Genomic DNA, 24,178 nt, shown 5'->3' on the forward strand with positions numbered 1-24,178 from the left:
GGAAGAGGGTTAGGCTGCCAGTAAAAAATACTGATCCGGCTCGGATCCAACTCCGGCTTATCATAGAAAGTACTGATCCGGCTCCAAACCGGCTCCGGCCAAGAATGAGAAAATCTGGCCGGATATCCAATTCGGCACCGGTCCATGCTCCGCCCTAATACGCATAGAGCAGAATGATAAGCGTAGCCGTCAAATGAATCGAAAATCCATTCAGTTTTGGGATTATAATTATGGATTGAAATAATTTATTTTATTACAGGAATGATGTGACAGTAGCTTTCATTACAGATGGGTTTCAATAAATTTTTCACTCGGGTCGCCAGCTAATACATGAATATCTTCGTATACGAAGAGAGTAAACATCCTCAGTCCCGCCGTGACGTGTTTTGCATATAGCCTTAGGTTAGTTATCCATAGCTGAACGTGACCTGCGCTACCGTGATTAATCAAAAAGATCATGGTTGTTCAATGTTCACTACATGGCATTTTTGCGCATGACATGCGCGTGTGAACTTTGTCCCAGAATTCAATCGCTTCATTTGAACCCTGAATCGCCACAGTAACGTAAATGATCCGATTGTGACGTACACCAAGAGGTAAGAAACATTACAATTATAACGATATCGCTTACTGCTTGACAGTCTTGGATCTGACAAAGAAACAACGAGTTCTCACTCAATCAATTGATTCGCAACTCCGGAATACTGAAGACTTTGAAAGTCGAAGGCGTCTGGAACTGTATACAGCAATCTATGAAACAGGCGACGACCATCTTATGAAAGAACTTCCCGCTATCAAGGCAGCTGACATCCAATTGAGTCGAGATGAAGCTCATGTCGTTGGATCGCTAGTAACAAGGCAGCAAAACCTTGGTCATTTGAATTTATGCAACTGCAGTATAACAGATGAGCTTTTGCTCTTTATGGCGAGGTGTCTGAAGAATCGAATTCACGTGAGTCACTTTCTTGATATATTACTCCTCGCCACCTCATCCGCGTCAGCGGTGTCTTACAAAAGCCTAGAGGTGGGCCGTGCTATAAGTCGGCAGTTACGGAAAATAAGAATAATATCGGCCTGGTATAAATGACCATAGTAGTCGACAAACACCATGAACCCAAAACAAACTTTCGCAGGAAAACAACAGAATGAGGTACGGTAATCATAAAATTCCTACCCAATGCGTTTTTCAATACGAAGATATCTAAATCCTACTTTTCCATAATATCAAATCATCAAGGGAGGAAATTTAGATCAATGGTTCCAACCTTGTCTCCAGCACCCTCCAGGGGGCGATTTGGATTTCAAAGGGGTTGAAACGCCCAGAGGGCTATATGGGAGTGCTGAAGAAAAATTGCGTCGCAGCAGACGGTGTAGTAGGGGCATATGATTATATATTAAAATAATAGTTCTATTTATCCATGAGTTCTTAATGCAAATCAACTTCCGAAGAAATCTGTCAAATCTCGAAATTTTTCGTCTCGCCCTTCGCGCGATATTTACACATTTACCCATCAAGTAACGGTGTCGATAAAAATGGTTGATCTTGCATATATTCGAATTGTACACGATACGCTAGTGCAGTGCTCTTTAACCGGGGTTGTCGTACACCCTAGGGTGTACCAGAATTTGCAAAGGGTGTACCACTCGGATGGGGTGTACAGGGGTGTACCAGATCCGAATTACAATGAGCCGATGGCTAGCTATCACAACGACAGGTTTATGGGTCAGTACAGGTTGACGCACACGTTAATGAGCAATATGGTACGATGTTATCTCAAGTGTAATACTGTATACCGCTTGATTGTGATGTCATAAGCAAATATTTCTCCTATTCATTTAGCCGTCGGGAATAGACCAATGGTTCCGTTTGGTTTTGGAAAGTATGCAGTTAACAAACATGTGTTCAGCTAGTCATTTGTCTTTTAGTGATTTTCGAGGAAACCGCCGCGATAGCTCAGACTTTTTGAATCGGTACTTCCTACCCGACGTTAATAAATACCGCAATGCACATAAATGAAGTGACGTAGCCAGCCAGGGTCGAAACAGCTTCCCTGTTGAAATCGAAACCCTTTTGTTTTAAAATGCTGCTTTTATGTTCAATATTTTGCCATACATTTGCAATTTAGTATTTAGTTATTAGTGATGCAAATTAGCGACAATAGACTGTGTATAGCGGCATACGATCTGAGGTTACTGACATTTCTTGCAGCCCATGTGCTACTATCGACTATGTGTGGTGTGGGGCAGGCCTGATACGCAGTAGGCTGGTGCGCCTGCTATCATCGCTGATCTGAATTACCGCTTCTGCAGCAGTAGCTTTACCTACTCTCTCCCCAATACTGTTACATTTAGGTTGATTATCGTTCGTAATGTCATGCTGTTTTGGGGCTGACACGAAATAAATTCCAATTTGCGTGGCGGGCGGCCTAACTGGCTGCGAATAGACTCTGTGACCAAATACTACTTTATTCAAATCCAAATTTTTTGACGGCAATAATTCCGCTTCTACTGGTTGGAATTGAACCAAATTTGAAGAACATCATTTTTATAGACAACCTAATACTTTCGTGGGGTGAACAGAAAAATTTCACATTTTTCGTTGTTTATTTTTATATTATAAATAGAAACTTTCTTCCTCCGTAGCCATGCGGCTACTGGTTGGAATTGAACCAAATTTGGTGTGTATGCTTAAGTTAGGTAACATAACAATTTTATCAAGTAGCCAGTACAATTTGAGGGAGAAAGTCATTTTTGAAGACCCCTAATGAACAGGGGTGTACGAGTTTTGAGCAAACGTTAAAAGGGTGTACCACGTCGAAAAAGGTTGAAGAGCACTGCGCTAGTGTGACTTGTGAGATAAAGCAATCACTGAATTATTGTGCGTTTTACTGAGCCCCCATTGTTCTATCACCAGTGTATTGACCGCAAACGGAGTGATCAGAGCTTACAGCTTACGTTGTCGGAAACTAGTAGTAAAGTAATCTAATGGCAACGTATCTATCTCTGTTGGTCATTGTGCTCGTTACCCATTTTAAACAAACCTCTTGTATGATTTAAATCGAATTTTAATATAGTTTACTAGTTTATATTACTCGTCGTCAATAATCGGCGCAGGCTTAAATTGTATATCACGAATGTGTTTGTGTAGGGGGCTAGTGTTTTGCATCATATCAATTCGCTTCAACCTTCTGAAGTTTCGTATTCCATCCTCTATTTTGACTGATAATTTCAGATTGAGGTTACAGTTTCTTATAGTTAGATTAGCAGTTCTACGTATGTGTGAGCAATAGGATGCCTTTTTGCATGTTTATTTACCTCTATATTCGTTTCTCGATTCAAAACAAATGACAACTTCGAAACGGCTATCAAAATGCAATGACGTGATTAGGCCTTGTAAAATCCGCTTGGCGTGAATTGTGACTTGACTTGTCAGTTGAATTGTCTTGACTAGACTCGACACGAGTCACCTTCAAAAATCGATTGACTTGACTTGACGCGAGTCAAAATGTGCAATGAATCGCGATGACTCGTGACTCGAAGGTAGTGACTTGATCCTAACACTGCTAGTCACATAAAGCAATAAAACAAAACAAAATATCGTATTGACAATCGCAGAGGTGAATTCGGGATGTCTACATCGGGCGCTAAGAAGATGGTATGAGCCCGTACCCGATGGTTGTGATAAATATCAACCTTGATTTGATCCTGAATATAGCACATACAATAATATATCGTATATGATTGGAGTGGTCCTCGGGCACGATTCAAGCGCTAAATATTCCCGTAGTAAAGTCCCAACCCGTTAAGACCGTCCGGACTTTCACCACATACCCGTTGTTTTTTATTACAGTCCGTGAAATAAGGGGGCGCCAGACCCACGCAATTTTTTTAAAGGGGTGCCGGATGAAAAAAGGTCAAGAACCAGTGATTCAGATGAGTCATTATGAGCCAGCGATTTGCAGGGGCCCACGAATGAGATAGATTTGCCTTTTCATAGATATTGAACTATATTCGAATTTGTTGTTATATACCGTTATATTTAACTTTATAGGATTTACAGATGAATTCTTGTTCTGCGAAAATCAATTTGTCGTATTTAAATACGAAACCACAGTCGATTTCGGATACAACTATAATAAAATACATCTAAAATGTCGTCTATTACGAGAATGCATCATTTTCTTCATTGCGAATTAAAATTCATAGTCATATACACTCCGAAACACCTTTAATATCGACGAAATAAATACCTAGATACTGCTAGATTTCCGCATTTACTGCGAGTTCGCAATGCGTTGCGAACCGATCTTGCTTAGTCTTCAAGTTACTCTCAGGCTCAGCAATTGCCCAATAATTTAGTGGAGCGGTTCTTAATTTTTTTTAGACACGCCGCCCTTGATGATAGTGAAAAATTCCGCGCGCCCTTATCGTCATATCCGAAAAAATATTAAATACAGAAACCAGAATGGTAGCAATTCCAATGCATATAGTTTCTGGCATGTAATGTTATGACTGTTGCGAGACTTCTCTAATATGAAATTCGGACTCTACACAAAGTAATAATTATGAGCTGCAAGTATATCCACGAAAAAAATGATTTCAGTTGAATATTTTGTCAAAATTAATCATATGCAGGCAGGCGCGTATCCAGAGCGCGAAAAAGGGGGGGGTTTTGAGTGAAATCACCTATTATGACGTCATAATTACGATCATTCGTCTACACGCCAAGGCGAATATTTACGATATATTATAGTTCAATAATTAAAAGAGATTTGCGGTGAGTGGGAGATGTACGAATTCGATAGACAATGCCTGAAATTTCGTGTTTTTACGTTATGATTGAACGAAATTCGTAAATGCTCACATTTAGTCATGAGCCGACTAACGCCGCCGGTCTCCAAGCGCCTAGTTCCGACCAGAGATGCACGATTTTGTTAGGTTTTGACTATATTATGCGTACAGCCGGTAGTATCGCAGCGGACGAACAAGCGCGGAATAGTGCGGTAGCATACACGAGGGCGATCGCGATCGCCACAGAGAGGTGTGGAGTGTACAGCTGCACACGAATGTGTGCATTTCGATGGCTTTACTAGCCGCACGGTTGAGCGTGTAGTACGCGCGAAGATAATTAGCCCTTAATTGCAGGCACGCAAGTCGCTCTATTAATACAGAGTACACACTGGGATAATAACTTGAGCGACAGAGGACCTTGTCAGCCGATATCATTACGTTAACTTTACTAATAGGCCTACTCAATTCTCCCGTTCAGCGGCGACATAGGCCTGTATTTGGACGACAGCAAGCCACCTAACAATCGAGAACGTGGATTGCTAGGCTTGTATTTTGAAATGTGAATGTCAATCGTAGGGCATTTCTCGCCGATAATCGCGAAGACAATGTGGATTTGAGAACAGCATTGTCGTACCGGCGCCGCCGTGTCTGCGTCTCGCTGATCAATCAACACGCCGTGCAATTCTTAATTAGGATTTCAAGGCGAGCAGGTGTAGCGAATTCGCGGGCGATGTTCATTGCCGACAACTTTGTATCGGCGGTATCGCGTCGGCCAATTAGATTAGATTTTCCTAAAATGCGTCTCTCGTTTTAGCAAGGCGAGAGAGAAATCGAGGGAAGAAAGTTGTGAACGTCAGCATCTGCCACAGCTGAAATGTAGCTGAACAAGCGCAGAATTCGTACGCAATTAGCGAAATATAACGACCTATTTTATCCTTTCGACTAATTCGGCGCATAATTCCAATAATTTGTAGGGGTTTTAGTCCCCTTAAATAACATTAAGACGCCATATTCGCCTTCTCATACGTAAAGAATATGTTGAACTAATAAATTAGCAAATATTAGAGGCTATATTTAACATGAATTTTTAGGATTTTGAAAAGGGGGGGTTCCGACCCCCTAAAACCCCCCCCTGGATACGCCACTGTATGCAGGTAGCACGTAGCTTATAGATATAAGCGATATTGGTGTCGAATCCCTTCTATTACCGGACTTGAGCTTCACTAAACGTACCTGAAAACAGGCTAAATCAAAAAGCAATGTCAGTCACTCAGTTATCAGTCAAAATCTGGCATCGATGTGTGGATGGTATACTACGCCACTGTGGCATATGAAATCGTAATCCAACTAGAAGTATTGCCGTTGTTGAAGCTTGTAAGTTTAGGCATAAATTAAACCCAATTCGAATCCAACAAACATCATTTCTCTCACGCGTCCTCGCGGCCCGTTCAGATGATTTCACGCCCCCAGTTTGAGAGGCACTGAAGCGTAGCAATAACATATTTTGTTCATCATCAAATACATGTACTTTGCGTCTAAATCTTGTGATTTATATGGTCGAATTGTTTTACTCTTTAGTGGAGTGTAACTACCAGCGAATATCCGGGCTTGAAAGGAAGTACACAGCAGACTAATAGAGTGCAGTCGTGTATGAGACATTCTTCTGTAATTTCAAATTCTGATGTATAGGGTTATGGTAGGATGAATTTAAATAGAGAATATACGTCAAACCCTCTAGGTGCATTGCCTTAACAACCGTGACTGTCGGAATTGGTAATATTTTTTATTTATTTACAATAGCCACGATCTATGAGTCGCTTGCCTATCGCACCATCCTGCCCTTCGAAACCGTTTATACATTTGGAGCCAAGACTGGCTGGGTATAGCCTCAAACAAGTCCATAAATATTTTAACTGCTTTTTTTAGGCTGAGCAATGAGCATGTTATGATCCGGGCAAACGATATGCAAGAGTTGTAGCTAATAGTGCAGTGGTAACCAACCTTCTTCACGGACCACTTTTGGACGACACGACACCCCCCGGCCCCCCGAAGTTTTAGTTCAAATTTAGCTCAATTATCGCACTCGTCATCTGTCTCGTGCAAATGATAACTGTGGGCTAGCAATAAACAGCAATAAAATGATTTTTCTTGAAAAAACATCACACTATTTATGTGGAAATTGGGTTGACTTTTATTATTTGAAAGCAAATTCTGCTACTGCATTTCTTGAAATACGTGGTCGTGTCTTGAAAATCGGCGCCTTCGATTTGATTTGAACGAGTGCTGAAAATCCAAATAAACAAAGAGAGGTGGAGGCGAATATAGTAACAACGCGTAACGCTTCCGATGACACATTTGGGTAGGATCGCAACAAATATGGCACAAAAATTGACAAACAATTTCTTTTTATTGAACATATAACGTCAAGCCTGTTCATTTCTATATAGCTCAACTTGAAGTTATTATGGAAAATGGTTATGTCTATCACACGAGAAAAAGAATTTTTGTAAATATTTCGAAGTCACCGTAATTGACCTTACTACTCCAACTGTTTATTTTTTTTCACACAGTCCCAACAAATCGTCTCTATACAGCAAAATATTTGTATCAGTTGGCTATTGGCAATTTAGCAACTAAAATGAGTCTGCACAGCCGGTTATTTCATCTGAGACGGCCTGTTTATGCGAGTTCTACTAGTAACGAAGTAAAACTGCCTCGCGATTTTCCTAATTTGAAAAAAGATACAAATTAGGCTATTACCTATTTCGTACATTTAGAAGGCTTCGCTGACACCCTCAAAATACTTCACGGACTCCCGGTTGAGAACCACTGTAATAGTGTATAATAGGTATAATAAATTTCCATCGATTTGCGTTCAGGAATACACAAATCCATGAATATCGATTACCATTGACAATGGTTGAGTAATATTTTCGCATCGCGCGACCGAATGCCACGTCGTGTGGTTTCATCATCAAACAATGACTTCACGGAGAATAGAGAAAATCGCAATGATTGTTGAATTTTGAATGGGTCCTTGCAGTGACTTTATTCGCTCAAAATCCCAAGGCCGGTGTTTCTTATTCTTTTTAACGCTCACATCTCTTGATCTGCCATGAAATGTTTCTCGTACTCCTATTCATGATCGATACAGCACTTACTCAGGCCACCCGAACGCTGTTATTAGTGCCCCGTGAGGTTTTCAAGACGATTTTCCGAGACAATATTTCAGAACATATTTTAGCGACTGGAGATATCAACATCTATTTTGCCAACATACTGTGTTTTTAGGGTCCACATGTTTATCCCCACGTATAACTTTGGAAATCGTGATTACTTGATAGCAGGTGAACCTGATACCATAGGTCGTGGTGTGAGATGGGCGGAGGTTACGGCCGGCGCTGAAATGCCGGTGTGTGATATTCCTCGTCAGCAGGTTTCAAACCCAGGATATTGTGTCATAATGGCGAAAAGGGCTAGATTCATTACGCTATCTCAGTGCTTCCGAACCTGCGGTATGGTACGCACGTGTACGGATGAAAATAATTGTAGTGCGGACGACAAACATGGTCCGAATGAGTGCGGATGAAAATCGTAAATAATTGTTACTGTTTCGTAAGCTGGTGTAGTGGCAGACATACATGGCATCAGCACGTCTGAGCCTGCGTTACGCTGAAAAATGACGTAAAATTGAGTTTCTGCTCTCTTTCTCTGAACAATCATCATATTTCCGAAATAACGGTTCGATTAGCATGAATAACCAAGATAGTAGACACGCAGCCAAATTACTGTGACACAATTTTTCCCCTTTTAGGTTTTTAAAGTATGATATGGGTAACAAAATGTATAATTCTGAGTCGTCACTCAACCAGAGCGATCTGATAATATGTATGTAATATCCGTTGAACTTCTTTCATGTGGATAGTTTTGCATGTCCATGGTCACGGTGTTGCGTACATAACCAATGAGCAAGACACGCCGAAAATATGCCTTTATCATGAAAATCTGACGACCTCTTCAGTACAAAAAATGGTTTAGATTTATAAAAAATTTCGACGGACTGGTTTCTCTGAAAAACCTCGTCAAGTTTTGGACAACATACTGCTGGAAAAGCGCGGTGACAATAACAGGCGGCGACAAAACCTTGACCAAAAAATGTCGCTGGTATAGGTCAAAACTTTCGATATTGATATGCTCGGTCTTCGAAATGGTCGGCAGTTGGGACAGAATAGCCCCGTTCTTGCAATCAGAGTATACATTAGTAGAAATGCGATTCGCGGAGTAGAATAATACAGCCCAATTTGAAATCGCGTGCGTCTGTCATGTTTCGGACTGCTGTGTTGCGTACAATTGTTGTCTGCGCGTACTCTATGTCGTAATTGCTCATAACATCATTGCATACGAATAGTAAAAATGCAGTCTTTTTTATGTTGCCGTGGGACTCTTAATAAGGAAACTTTTCGACGATCCTAATAGATCGCAAGTACTACCGTACGCGCGTTCATACGTCAAGTAGCAAAATTAAGTATAATTACCAGTCGAAAAGTTAACTATGAAAGGCGGGAGTTTATCAATTCGGCAGCAGAATGTCGACTGCTTAGAAAACAGTGTTTTCTCGCCAACTTTGTGTGCTGCGGTATACATGCACAATTACGTAAATCTGAAAACGACTCATGTAGTTGGAATCCAAATCCATAGAAATTGTGAATTTAGAAATTAATATAAATAACGGTAATGAATTCGCATCACGTCTAGACGAGAAATATATCTACTTGGTATTTTGTTTCGTTTACGAGGTTCCATATATCACAAACTATACCATATCGCTTTGTAATGACGGTTATATCCTTCGACAGTGATGTAAATTGATTAGGGCAATGATTTGATTTAGGACCTGTTTTAACACGTATTTATCTATAAAATTTCATAGTATATTTCCATCGTTCCAGGTGGAGAAGGTGTATTTATACCTCAACAATTTCACAGCTACGGCACTACGTTCATTCCTTGGACATCTTCGGATTGAATCGCTATCGGGGAACTTAGATTGGAGAGTGAGTTCAATTTCTCATGCAGTTGTGTACTAACAAGCATAACCGCCTAACCGTCATTATACGTGATTATATGGGGACTAATAACTAAACAATCGCTTATGATCGGTGACGTCGGAGTAGTACCAGAACGCATTTTACGAGAAGCCACACGGCGTACAGTGCTTAAACACTAATTTGATGTTTCGATATCTGCACCGTCTCATTAATATCTCAATAACGACAGCAAATGTCCAAACTCCAACCATAACCTATAACACAGCCCTCAATCCAAACCTTACGACACCCTGACCCCAAAATTGATCACATGCTCGAATGTCACCTTCGAAATTGTCGCTCATAGGTCTACGTACCACATCTGATATAACGTCACGATATTGGTTAAATGATCGGTACAATTCACGATCTGAAGTTTCACATCTGAACAATATTCAGATGGTCAAGCTGACTGTAGGAGGAAGGAGGCTTGCATTGAGGAACGAAGAAGATGTCGTCAAGATAAGAAGTTGCAGGGCCGAAGGACACTTCGAGATCAAGGTCGGATATTACTATTATTCCTTTGACGACAAGCCCATACTAATGATTGCAATGTACCTTCTCTCATTTCACGGACATTGCTACTTACGAAGCTGTAAAGCTACACTAAGCACGTAGAGCAGTGACTTCGCAGTGTAGTATAACCAGGCTTTTGTGCGTGACGTAACTATGAGCGTCTTGAAGACGGGATGCTTATGTCGAGAATAATAAGCAAAGAACCTGGGCAAATATTTTATGTAAATTTTCTTTTATCTGCTGGCACTGTAGTGTGCATCGAGGTTCAAGTCCATTTGGGATTTTAGCATACATCGTCTAAAATTAGAATAGTTGTGGTTTTCGAAAATCGCTTTGTCCATAGTACAGGACTCCTACCACTTATGTAACATTTTTCCGATACAATTTGTTGTGTGTGTTGGGGCGGGAGAGCATTCAAACTGTATTCTGGAGAAGGTTCTCATTACGATTTATCTAAAACACTTTTACGGCAGTTTCCGGTATTTGACAGCATCATTATCGCGTCTTACTCTTAACAGATGCGACTTCGAGTAAATACATAATGTATAATTGAGCACGCCCATACAGTCGATTAAAATGACGATAGCCTCTTTCACTTTGCAACAGTATTATGGAACATGGTCGTTGGTCACCATGTTGCTTCAAGTTTGCAATATATATATTATCATCTTCCATCACACTATATCACTCGCTACAGCATGCGATGAGTATAGACGTGAGCCAAGCAATGGCATCAAATTTAATCAAGTCAGACATTCTAAACTTTGCACGTTCTAGTCGATTTATTTATGACGCAATGACGAATTCTTTAGTGCTGTTGAACGATCGTTTGGCAAGCTTTGATTTGATATCGCGATCCAATCGCCTTGCCCACAGTAGCTATGAGTGGTGAAATTAATATCTCATGCTTGAACGCACCTCTAAGAGTTAGTCGTTCGCCGATTGTTACTCAACTGAGAACATTTCCTTTTCACAGGATTCGACGCTATCTTTAAAACTGGTTTCTCTCGTCGAAGTAATGGAATTTGTCTGGGAACTTTTCGATGCAAGATTTGTCGAATTGATTGAAAAAATGTCGGTCAAGCTGGATGAGTTGCGCAAGATATCGAGTCGTAATGTTAAAAAGGTCAGTTGCAACAATGAATGGCATTCAGGTGATACAACGTTGAAGCATATTAGTGTATTCCAAATGCGCATCACTATTACCGACATACCGACAAAATACTATACTATCTACAATTTCCATATATAACAATGAACATATATGACTTAAATGCCGTAACTATACCATACCTAACCATTCGTAGCCTCAATTTAAAATATATTATGAAATAGCAGTCGGCAGAGAAACGGTTAGTACTGAGTTTGACAGAATCATTTCGGTGGGTGCAGGAAATTACTAGTCATTGTGCTATGTCGATGGATTAGGATACCCCCTTCAAAACTGATAGTTACGATTTTCTACTTTTCACGGGGGAATCATCTACTTTCATAATCCATGGGTCACCAACGCGGTGTCCACGGACGCCAGGTCGTCTACCAGGACTAGATGCGTCACCAGCGGTCGCAGTTGCAAATATTCAAATGAGAGGGTTGAAGGTCGAAGGGGATAAGGCTTCCATATGAACGACGGTTCGACATAGGTCAGTCGACCCTAAGGAACATGCGAACGGAGTTTTCGGTATGGACGTTGGTCGTCTTCGATCTCGCGGAGGCCTAACGGGATTCCAGTTAATATTCCCGAGACCCGACGCTGAGATTGGCGGTTCGGCACGCTGTGCGGCAACGTCACTGAACTCGGTGACGCTTGCGTGAGTCCCCAAAAGAGTTATCTTCTCTTTCCTACCAAGTTCCCTCAGTGTATAAGTGAAAAATTCCAACAAAAGCACGGATAAACGGCTGGAGTAACTGTTTGCGCTTCGCATTAATCAGTACCCAAGAACTAGATCTAAGTTTGAAAAAGGTTGGTGACTCCTGTTCTTTTCTCTGGATTGATCAATCAACGGATCGGCTGTAAATTAAGGTCACACCACTTTTTGGTTTCGGCCTCGGTGATGTCCTTTAATGGACCGAAAATTAGTCCTCGGACTCTAGTAAAGAACCCGTGGTTTCGTGTGAAAAGTTTGTGATGAAGCGTTTTGTGCCCTTTCGCACTGGTGCACTTTATTAATACTTTGGTGCACTCTAACGGGAAGAGTTTACAGCAATTGAGGTGCACTTGTATAGACCACTATAATTCTGACCATACATTAGACCTAGCGGACCACAGGTTGCCGACCACTACTCTAACCTGCTATAATATTGTTTTGGCGATGTGTAAAATATCACTATAGTTACTGGACATAGAACTACTTTCTACTTTTCAAAATCCGATGACTTGGGAAAGGTAAGTGACTTTGATCTAAAACTGTTCAAGTAGACGTGAAAACAGGCTGAAACACAGCCTCTTGAGTAAGTGGTACAAGTAGGCAAAATCTATATGGCAATTTGAAAAAGTAGAAGAAACTCGTCACCAGATGTGGCGAGTAACGAAATAATCCTACTGTTCCGGAGTATTCACGAATAATTTGCCTATTTTTACCAGATATTTAGGTAGTTATGTTTCCAGGCTACTTCCACTTCTACTTGAACTTAAGCAAAAATACTTTGGCTATCCATTGAATCTGTCGATACGAACACACATTCAATTCGTATACTCCCAAAGTTGAATAACAATCGTATCATCTAATTCACAATACTTGCAGATTTGTGTCTTGAAAAATATGACGCAACTGCCATAGCGATATTGAGCGAGATCAAAGCTCTAGGCTCATTTGGTCGTCCGTATATTTATTTCTGGCTGGCTTACGTATCATATCCACAAATGTTGAAGAATTATTATTGAGTACTCTCCAGTCGTTTAAATATGGTAAACTCGCACCCGTGTCTAGTTTTTTCACAGTTTCCAGTATGTTCTACCATTTGGGTATGAATTAGCATTCGCGTAAAACTAAGCGACAGCAATACGTATATATAGGGCTGCATTTAAAACAAAAATCAATTTAAAACAAACTAGTTTAAAAGATGGCCCTTGTTTAAAACAAGTTTTTTGCCATGACATCACAAATCTTTAATTGTGGCGTCACAGTATATTGACATTGACAATTGAAAATATGGGATAAATATGGCTCCTTCGACGAGAAGGGCTTCGGACCTCTGTCATAAACGGATCAAAAACATCTTTATCCAGCACTACATTGTTATGCTGCATTTTTCCGGTCAGCGGTCATCATCATCAGAACACTCATACCGTACCAATTATCTACATCTACCTGATATAACTGTCGCACCAACAACGATTTCGAGGGCTCCAGCCACTCCATATCGTATACATCGATTATATTGGATGCAAATCGTTCATATGCTTATACTACCAGTTTGTCGGAAGTTTTTGCACAATTATGGCATAAATATACAACGTTTGAAAAAATACAATTTTTTAAGGGCATTCGTTTAAAACATGTTTTACGTCAAGTGTTTTAAAATACCGTTTGTTTTAAATGCAACCCTCGTATACAGCGTTTCATACATCCTATATTACGCATTATTCATTGTAAGAATAAAACGAAGATATTTCACCCAAGATATCGAAGGAGGTATTTTTGCGACAATACGTAACGGAAGTTTCGTCTGTACTGTCTAGTCATTCATATGTCCATTTTAACGAGAATTCATACTCAACAACCATATAACACATAAGTGTATGCATAATGGAAGAATTTCTAACGAATCACAATTGTACGGGAAATACATGAAGAGTGTTTACGTCATTTGACCTCAAGACACCAATATTGCGTTCAGATAAACAATATATTGCTCGATTGCACGGACGAAGGAAACATCGATTGGTCGTTGATTGGAACTTCTTTGAAAAAGTATCAGGTAAGAGTCGTCATTTGATTTTCGAAATCCTTGAAATGAATTCGCCTATCCTTTTTGGGAATCGAGTGGTGCAGTTCGTTATGCACCAGTGTCAGGTCACTAATGGTAGTGGTTCGAATTCCGGTTCGGACATACTTCTATGTGTTATAGCAGTGGTTCTTATCCTTGCCTCCAGCGCCCCCCAGGGGGCGCTGGCGATTTTGAAGGGGGCGGAAACGCTCAGGGGGCGATATGGGGGGGGCGATGGGCTCAGGGGGGCGGTATGGGGGGCGCTGGAGAAAAATGGCTTCGCAGTAGATGATGTGGTGGTAGGACATATCCTTAATGAGTATTCAGAGAAAATGAACACCGAAAACTTCGTTATATATAGACTACAAAAGACATATAGGTTTAATTGTCCATGGGCGCCTAAATGACTGGCACCGAATGTTCCTGTCTTGGCAATCTGAACCCCAGAAGACGAAATCCATCTGGCAGGGAAAAATTATATGCCAGTGAAGAAATACCAATTTGAAATCGTGTGCGTCTTTTAGTTTAGTACGATTGGGCGATAGGGATATCTAAAACTAGATATTCCTGTTGGGCGATATCCGTGTTGGGCGATTCTATATTTTTTGATGTAGCAGACAGGAGGTCACGAAATAGCATCATGCAACGAAGTCATACCGACGGGTTCGCCCGCCCGAATATGTTTAATTATTAGTTACGGGCCCTACAGTTTTCAAGACACCACACATTGTTCGCTCCATGTTTTGATGAGTCTGCGCACACTCAATAAACTCACTGCGCAGACGCTTGGACAACAGTGCGTAACGACTAAAAAAAGGTAATAACTTCGGATTTGTTGTGTGCAACGTAGATTTTCTGTGCGCAGAGACCGTGTCAGCACTGCGCACGTGAGCAGCTTAGACGGAACATTGCACCTCACCCAGCTCTACCGGTAAATCTGGTAACGTGAGCAGAGAGGACAAGAAATTGATAGCAATATATATGTAATTCCCGATGTTACCAACCGATTTTATCATGAATTATCGGAAGTTTTCGCGCTTCGCACAGGCTCGCAAAACAGTACAGCTGATTTCGTGGCAAAACGAACAACGTGATGGGGGGCGGTCGGTTCATCACCCTATGGGAGCCCAAGACCCAAGTTTTTTCGGGGGGCCTGACGAAGTGCCGTTTCGTTCCTGCCAACGGGTATACGCCCGAAGAGGTATAATTATTATTGAGGGGTCCTACCTTTTTCAATCACACATCACTCAGCTCTGCCGGTAAATATGTTTACGTGAGCAGAGAGAGGATAAAAATTGATATCAATATACATGCAATTCCCGATCATATTGACCAATTCAATCATTAATTAATGAAATTTTTCGCGCTTCGCGCGTCTAGGCGATAATAGCTGGCTCAGTAAATGGACAGCCAATGTAGATGACTAGTATCAGCAAATAGCGGATAGCCGAAGGGCGGTCTGGAGGTCTGGGGTCGATTTAATCGTCCCAGCGGGCACGCCCGAATATGTTTAATTATTAATTACGTGCCCTTTATCGTCCCATACAACAGCTCACTCAGCGCTACTGGTAAATCTGAATACGTGGGCTGAGAGGATAAAAAGTTTATAGCGACTTATATATGTAATTGCCACCTATTCATTCATGCATCATAGAAAATTTTCGTACCTTGGGCGACCAGGCCACACAAACTTTGCTGACCATCGAAATCACGCTACGGGGTTCTTGGGGGCGAAGCCCTCAGAAGTTTGGTTTATCACGCTATGGGTGCGCAAGGCAATCGTTTTTAGGGGGTTGACGAAGTGCTGTTACGGCCCTCCCTCTTACTCATTGCCTTTATTACATTCCTTACAATATGCGTTTGGGGGGCGCTGGAGCACGATAATTTTTGAAAGGGGGCGCTGGAGGAAAAAAGGTTAAGAACCACTGTGTTAGAGGGTTATCTGGGCTACTCAGCGCTTACCACATTACATATGCAGTGACGTACGAAAAGCCCAGATGAAGCAAGTAAAGTCGAGCTTACGAAAATCGGCTCCAACAGACTCTGACGAGGACACGTGCGAGAGAGGGAGTGGAAGACGTGGATGAGAGTGTGACTGCAAGTCGTCTGTAAAAGTCGTACCACAAGCAAAGAACATGATTCATGATCGGGAGCATATGATCTTATCGGCGATCAGCGCCAAAATTGTTCCATAAAACAAACAAACAAAACCTATTCTTTCATTGACCATTGCACCCGATAATCGTTTGGGTGGCCATGTTAATGTCCAGGACTGGTTGCTGCGAGAATGTTTTCGAATTTACATTTCTCATTCCTATTTAAGCTGGAGGTGCTGGATATCGCTGTGAATGGCCGGATATCGACCGATGATTACAACTCAATTTTGGAGCGGGGAAGGACAATTTCCGTTTTTGGTAGTATCGATGCGATGTTCTATGTTGAGGAAAAGGATCTCTTTGATAAGATTCTGGAAGCTTGTCAGCAAAAGAAGGTTTCATCTATCGTCTCATAATATTTGCATATTTTGAACGTAGTTCTCCCACTATCGCAACTTTATCATCGGCTTATGTCGTGAGTTCGTGTCCCATTCACATGACTTCACATATTGTCCTTTCCTGAGATATCCATCCCAGTTTCGAAGTTTCTGATTCGTAGTAATATATTTATATGAATTACATTGTAGCAAATCATAGCCAGCCCCTGATGAAAAGGCCAACAATAGCGGAAGCATCATTACATTGCACAATATTAATAGTAATAATCTACCATTGCAGATCGAATACATCAGATGCATATTCGACTACGGATGTGGCGCTCACTCGATCAGATTTCGTCTCTTATCAAGAACTCTCATCTGATGAAAGTAACATTGATATATCGGGGAGCAGGTGATTCGGTGAAAGAAGACGAATTGACGCAAGTCAAGAACATTGCGAACGATCACAATTCTGAGTTGGAAGTTTTAGACTGTGAGTAATTGTTTGGTTGCAGCGTCTCTTATGTAAGTTGCCATAGTTATACTAAATACTGGTGGTTGTCATCTCATTGAATCATTCCGTAGTTTGCTTTTACATAATATTAAACAAAGTATGGAAACGAAGCAAAATCACGTGTGTCGAAGGACAGAAACATTGTAGAATAAAAAATTCGTCACGGTCCAAATACTTCACGTTCAATATCATGTCGATGTAATACTGATGAAGCGCGATCATTTTGAATGAAATGCTCATTTCGCGTATCAAGCCAAATGCGGCCGAGTAAAACGACCCGCATTTTCAACGTTACTAACGATAATTTGTGGCTATAGTTCCCTATATGGCGTAGCTTCGTTACCAGGGTTACGTTATAATGTACGTTATTAGTGAATCTTGATTTAATTCGATATCCTAGATTTGATACGAATAATTGTTGTACGAAATTCAAGCATGATTTCTCATAAGTGGCTGATTGTGAACTCGTTTATGAATTTGATCAATTTGAAAGCAAGTCGTCGTTGAAATACGTCGAAACATTACTTTCCACTTGGCGATATCAACTATGCAAAAATCATATTTCAGCATTAAAAACTGTTGATGGGAAATTTTATGTACAATCGAAACTGCTTGAGTAGTGAACGAGTCGATATAACCTAGTTAAGTATTACAGAACAATAGAAGAACTTGGCTTCTGATTACGCCTCTAGCTTTTGGGGACGCGGTAAATATATAACAAGCTTGATAAATGCGTGATAAGCCCAAAAAGTTGGTGACATGTATTTCGGTAACCACATGTTCATGTATGCGAGACAATTAAATACTTTATATAACTCTTCTACGACATCTGGTAACCATAGTGACTCCGATATATTCTGGAAGTTGTATTGCTAACACGTGTTCGTGAATGATCAGAGGTAACACCCTACTCAATTCAATGTGAAAGTGGCAATTTCGAAGACATGACAAAACTACTCCAAGAAGAAGTAGAGAATGTGAATGTTTGAATTGTACTCGAGTAAAGTGTCAGAAAGTGGATTCCGTCGATGGGTCGCATACTTTTATCAGGTAATAGGAGATTGCTACTTTCGAAATTGCAAGATGCATCTTCGTGACTTATGCAAAATGACTGATGAACTACAAGTTTGCATATTCGTGCAAATATATTCGGTAACATGGGTTATTTCGCGGGAGTTAAATGCTTATTTCACCAAATAAAAAACGATTCAAACCTGATCTCGAAGCTACTTACAACTTTACCAAATCCAAATCACAAAAAGTTATTATATTTGCCTACTCACCGTTCCAGTAGAAGTTAAAGTAATCTAAAAACGTAGCCAGTCAAGTAAGTAGTGCAAGTAGGCAATATCCGCTTGAGTACTCCGAATAAGTAGCCTACTTCGCTCCTGAACAACTATTTGAATGATTTAATATTTAATGTCATGCAGCCTCTAACTCGTCCTATATAGGCATTGACACGTATAATTAAATTACCGGATAGTATCATCATTAGTATGTGCATCCCCGTAATTCACGTTGATGTACATTGTGCATTATCCAAGGTAAAGCTGAACGATAACCAGCAGCAATTAAGAGGCACCAAGATGATTTAGTCCAACTTAATCCATTACCATCTTTCTTCGATTTGTGATTATTCGAAGATTGATTTGTATTGTAAATCGAAAATGTGTTATCTCTGATAAGTAAGCGTAAGGTACGGACACGGTAACAGCGACGACTGAAAAAGGGTTGGCACCGATACCAAGCATATCACACAAATATACCTGGATGAACAACGTCCATTAAGCGTAGGTTTCGTATGCCTGGTTTCCAAAACTAAACCGCCGCGTATCGCAAGACACAGTTTCTTCATATTTTTGCTTCTTCGAACTCGCTCTGAACTCTATGACTGCTTCAGATATTACGAAATATGTTCTGCACCAGAGCGCAATTCACAGGATTTCGACAGCGATAACTAACAAGTATTTAATACTTTGTAAATTATATTTCTTATTTTAGGGACGCTACATAGTGATGTCTGGAACCGACTCGACCGAGAATTTTCTTCCACGTAAGTAGATGTCGTGGAGTCTAAAACTGAGGGTTGAGATTTTATCCTTCCATTTCTTGGTCGATCACTTCTCCAGCTCATCCAGTTTCATATGACTCTAGGTGTAACTCTGACAGCTTGCGAATATGTTCGAAATGCGATGTCGAATAGTTATGTCGTGAAAATGAGACAGGATTGGAAAGTGGTCCGACTACGTTGTTCAAAACAAGGTCTTTGAGATAGTAATTAGGTATATTTAAATTATTTAGTGAACGAATCTCTTAGCCTTATTGGAACTTTTGTGTACTGGCTGTTTTATCGGCCGCTGAGCATCGCACGTGCGACTGATTGATCGCTTGTTGATTAGCCTGAATAATTTAGGTCGTCGAGTATATTGGTGGGCAGATCGTGTGTGATGCGTAGGTAGAGCTGTCCATTTTGTTGCTGCGTTACTGTCGTGGAATTTTCTGTTGTAATTTTCGTAATATACTTCGCTTCTAGACCGTGATCATTCTGACTCCGACGTCGGTCAAAGTTTGCTCGCTTGCGATGTTGATGGGATATAACTAGGGCTGGGCACAATGATTCGAGTACTCGAATCTGAATCGAGTAATAATTTGAATGATTCGAGTCGAGTAGTAAAAGTCGATTTTTTCGAGTACTGAAATTATACGCTCCTCGCCACTGCACGTTAATTTATCAACGCTAATTATAGTTCCGATACAATTTTTTCCCGTGAAAGCCTTGTAACATTGACTGGTCGTATCGCAGCATGCGAGACATACAGTACAACGCTACGAACATTACTGAAAATAGATATTTCCGAAGTCATGAACATCTCACAACATTGTCACAAAGTGCAATGAAGCCCGTATGGTCGAAAAAATACCAAACTATCTTTGATGTGATCAATAACAGGCATTATATTATTTGTGGTGGCATGAAAGGTACATATTTAAACTTTGACTTATTACATTCTGTTATTACGTCATAATGAGTGATACTCGAATACTCGACTCGACTCGAAGCATTTTACGTGATTCAGAATCGAATCACCCAGGTACTCGATTTTGCCCAGCCCTAGATATAACGCTACGACGTCACAATTGCTCCCCCAGGTCCATGCAGTTGTTTGGTTCCCGACGTAAAAACAATGAAAATATCCGGTCGGATTGGGTCAGAGGTCTCAAACTGAAGTGTGCCCGCGGGCAGATTTTCTAGTGTTTGATGGCACCGCGGGCCGCAGCAATAATAATAGCGGTATTCAATTTATTTCGAAGTAGGCCATATTTGACGGAGCTTTGCCGATTGGCATTCCACACACATCGTAAAAATGTGATTTACTATTGTGAATTCGCGCCTGGCACGGAAGAAATCATGTTTTTAAATATTTTGATAAAATTGTTGTTGTAGCCTAATTGGCATAGTTTGTCAAAATAATTAGTTATAAACACCATGCGAGAGTACAAATGCATCACGACATCGTAAAAGCTGTCGCGTTATAATTCTGCAACTAGCAGTCATTTGACGTGCCACAATTTCGACTATTTTTGAATTTAACAAAGATTCAACTGATAAAGAGCATTGGAGCATTACAATCTAATCCGGGTTTTGGGCATACTCCGAAAACCAGGCTATTGATATGTCATTAACAGTTAACACTATCATATTCAAATTAAATCAGCGTTAGATGTACCTTGGAATATTAGATCAATACCAACTTGAATGCAATGAATAATGTGCAATAGTTATGGAAATGTCCAGTCCCGATGAATCCTTTGGTGTTACAGCTGTGGAGCGTACCACTACTTTACTCGCCCCCTTTAATTGAGAACTCAGGGATATATAGAACTATTGTTCTATTACAACCATTCATCATATGTCCCTATTATACCATCCACTACGACGCCATTTTTCTTCATCGCCTCCCCCCACACTGCCCCTTAACGCAGCGCCCCTCATATCGCCCCTGAACGTTTCCACCCCTCCAACATTCAAATCGCACATGATGCTGGCGCCCATGCAGTTTAAGAAACACTGACTGACTTTAATCCTACCCCTATAAATTTATCCAAGAAAGAATATTTGATATTGCCGCATGTATTTGTCTTCAATGGATTACTTTCACGATTCCTGGGCTATAGTAACCTATACGTTGGAAATATTTCGGAGATCCTTTTTGACTAACGGATCAAAACAAAATATTTCTCTTCATGCAACAGGAGGCAGGGAAAAGACGGGCAAAAGATAAATGCCGAAGTTACAGAAAGCACCTATGATGCAGCTGAAAAATGTATGTGTATATACAATATTGATATGTCAGGTAACAAATTCTGCTTTCACATTCCTCCAATGGGTGAAAATGATCCACTTAGAGTTAGACCAATCCACGGAAGTGGGACCGTTTTCCGAATTTCTTGATGTAATAAACGAAAACAGAATCCACTACACCCCAGAAATATCTCTTAACTAGAATTGGAGGATTTGACTCGTTTTCATACACTAGAATGAGGTGAAAGCACGGTTAGGTGCCTGAAAGTGCCTTTGCCTTATTACCATTCTTATTCTCGGGTGTAAATCGATAAAATATTAAATATTCATTCACAGTGTGTACACCCAAACGTTTCAGACCGCAGCTTGCGGTGCGTTTCGATATACATGCACAGTTTCAGTGATTTTTCCAATCATTCCAGATGATACTGATACCGATCTGCAGAAACCGGCAATCAACGCTCAGCAAGGTTGGTTATGAATCAACATCGTTCTGTATATTCAAAGATATGGATATGTGATACCATTGTGTAGCCTATATCTCAGGTGTGTGTCTGTGTGTGTGTGAATGTATGTCACGTTCGTGTGTACGTCATAAAAGCTTTTTGTATTTATGGTTGTGTGGATATGCATGCGTGTTTGTATGCCAGGGATGCATAGTCCAGTTTTTGAAACCGAAATTTTAGAATGTACGGTTTGCATTTAAATGAGGACTGGTGATTTTTACATGATCCGTTGTAGCTGTTTTGGATGATTCGTCGCTATTCCAAGTCAATATCGTTTGGTTCCAGTATTCATCAATTAGGATACGCAGAATTCGTCAGTCAATGTTTTTGTTTCATTTTCTCATATCCTGGTTGTCGATATTGTCTGAGACAATGATTCCTGAGCGCCTGAGCGAGTCAACCATATTTCAAATTTGATCTCTATTGCAATCGCAGAGGTTGAAGGCTTGTTCATTAGCTAGTGAATTAAAACTCCCAACTTTAAACTGAGTCAGAAATTGAGAACCTAATTTAGAACGGCTTCTGACGTAAAATAGAGATCTTGGTCTACTTCCGACTTATCCCGCGACAGATTGATGCAAGTGTTGTACCAAACAGTTGAAAAGCAGCCTATAACTCGTTTAGGACCAGTAATATGTGAAAGCTAATACGAGTTTTTAGACAAACTTTGGCGAAATTCAACAATACAATTTAGTGACATTTCAAGTGTAATATTATCGACCAAACAGCCAAGTCGCATTTCTTTTGATTATTTATTATGAGCTCACACGTCAGTAAAATTTGACTTTGAAATTTTACCGGTCCATAAGCTGAAAAGGTTGCAAAGCATTGGTCAGAACGTCGTTGAAATCTCGATGCTGCATCGTTAAACATTTTGAACTAACATCTCGCATAATGTACGTTCTGGTGTTTAACTTTGCTGGATATGACACCCTATCTGTTATATGTGTGTCACTGATTCATTATACTTTATTACATAAAGGATATCCTTTCGATGAAGTTTCGGAGTACGTCGGTCCTGAAGGTAAAACAATCAATATTGGCGAGTGTTCTGTCACATTTCCACCGGGCTGTTTGGAGAAATCACAAAAAGTCACCGTATCAGTTAGCATAAATCCGCACAAGCAGCCTCGAGTCGGAATTACACCCACTCTACACGTTGAAGCGCATGACTTGAAAGTTCCTGCGATCGTAAGAATGAAGACATGGTGTGTCGATGGCGATAATGAGGATTTACTTGTGCAAGTGCTACGTTTTGATGAAGATGAGGAAGATTGGAGTATAGTCCACTCGTGTGCGCTTGGACAGTCAAGAAAAATTGACTTCCAAGTCAGTCACTTCTGCAAATTCTTGGCATGTTTGAAGAAACTTTTCTTACCATCATACGCTGTACGCCCTATCGTTTGTTTCAAAAACGACCAATTTGCGATTGCAACAGTGCTCGACGATATAACAGCTAAAGAATACTGTATTAAAGAATTAAAAAGGAGCATAGGCGAGGACGCGACAGTTAATCTTTATAACCCCTTTGAATGCAAATATTCCACTCCAATAAGAAGCAAATTATTCTCGATGCATCATGAAAGCGACTTCAGTTTTACTCCTTGTGATGTTGAGCATTCGGTGCAGCGTGTCTACCAAGCCCATGGGAGTTATATATCCTACCTCATACTAGAAAGCGAGAGGGATCCGACAGAGGTTACCTTGAGCTTTCATGTCATTGCAGAGAACACGATATTGGAAAATCAAGCTTTCAGACACTGCTGGCGCAGACAAAGGGCGCAAAATGAACCGCATTTCCCTGGAATACCGGTAGCAGACTTCCATGTCGGCGGCGATATGCATTAGCAATTGCGCGTTGGTGCCGGACAAACAATCGGCATTGAGAACCAAGGACACTGGACAGATAACATATCATAACGACGGCAGTTCTGAAGCAATCTCGAGATGATGTCGATATACACATTATAGATGTCGCAGTCAAATAATAATTTTGGGATTGTCAGTATTGTTAGATGGGCCCAAATGATCCTTAAACTAATTGAAACAACTAGC

General features: G+C 40.6%; 1 protein-coding gene across 1 annotated transcript in view; it reads left to right on the forward strand.

The window, feature by feature from the left end:
* Positions 1-19,367, forward strand: part of LOC145459354 (uncharacterized) — a 34,252-nt gene extending 14,885 nt beyond the window's left edge. The window contains exons 5-12 of the mRNA XM_080338005.1: positions 642-952; positions 9,741-9,845; positions 10,278-10,379; positions 11,371-11,520; positions 14,235-14,315; positions 16,648-16,815; positions 17,099-17,293; positions 19,316-19,367. Of these exons, the coding sequence (XP_080194131.1) occupies positions 642-952; positions 9,741-9,845; positions 10,278-10,379; positions 11,371-11,520; positions 14,235-14,315; positions 16,648-16,815; positions 17,099-17,182 (1,001 nt within the window). The 3' untranslated portion in view covers positions 17,183-17,293; positions 19,316-19,367. The remainder of the gene's footprint in view (positions 1-641; positions 953-9,740; positions 9,846-10,277; positions 10,380-11,370; positions 11,521-14,234; positions 14,316-16,647; positions 16,816-17,098; positions 17,294-19,315) is intronic.
* The last annotated feature ends 4,811 nt before the right edge of the window (positions 19,368-24,178 follow it).

The sequence above is a fragment of the Botryllus schlosseri genome, chromosome 16, assembly GCF_051294905.1.
Source record: "Botryllus schlosseri isolate E-star chromosome 16, Bs_hap1, whole genome shotgun sequence".
NCBI lineage: Eukaryota > Metazoa > Chordata > Ascidiacea > Stolidobranchia > Styelidae > Botryllus > Botryllus schlosseri.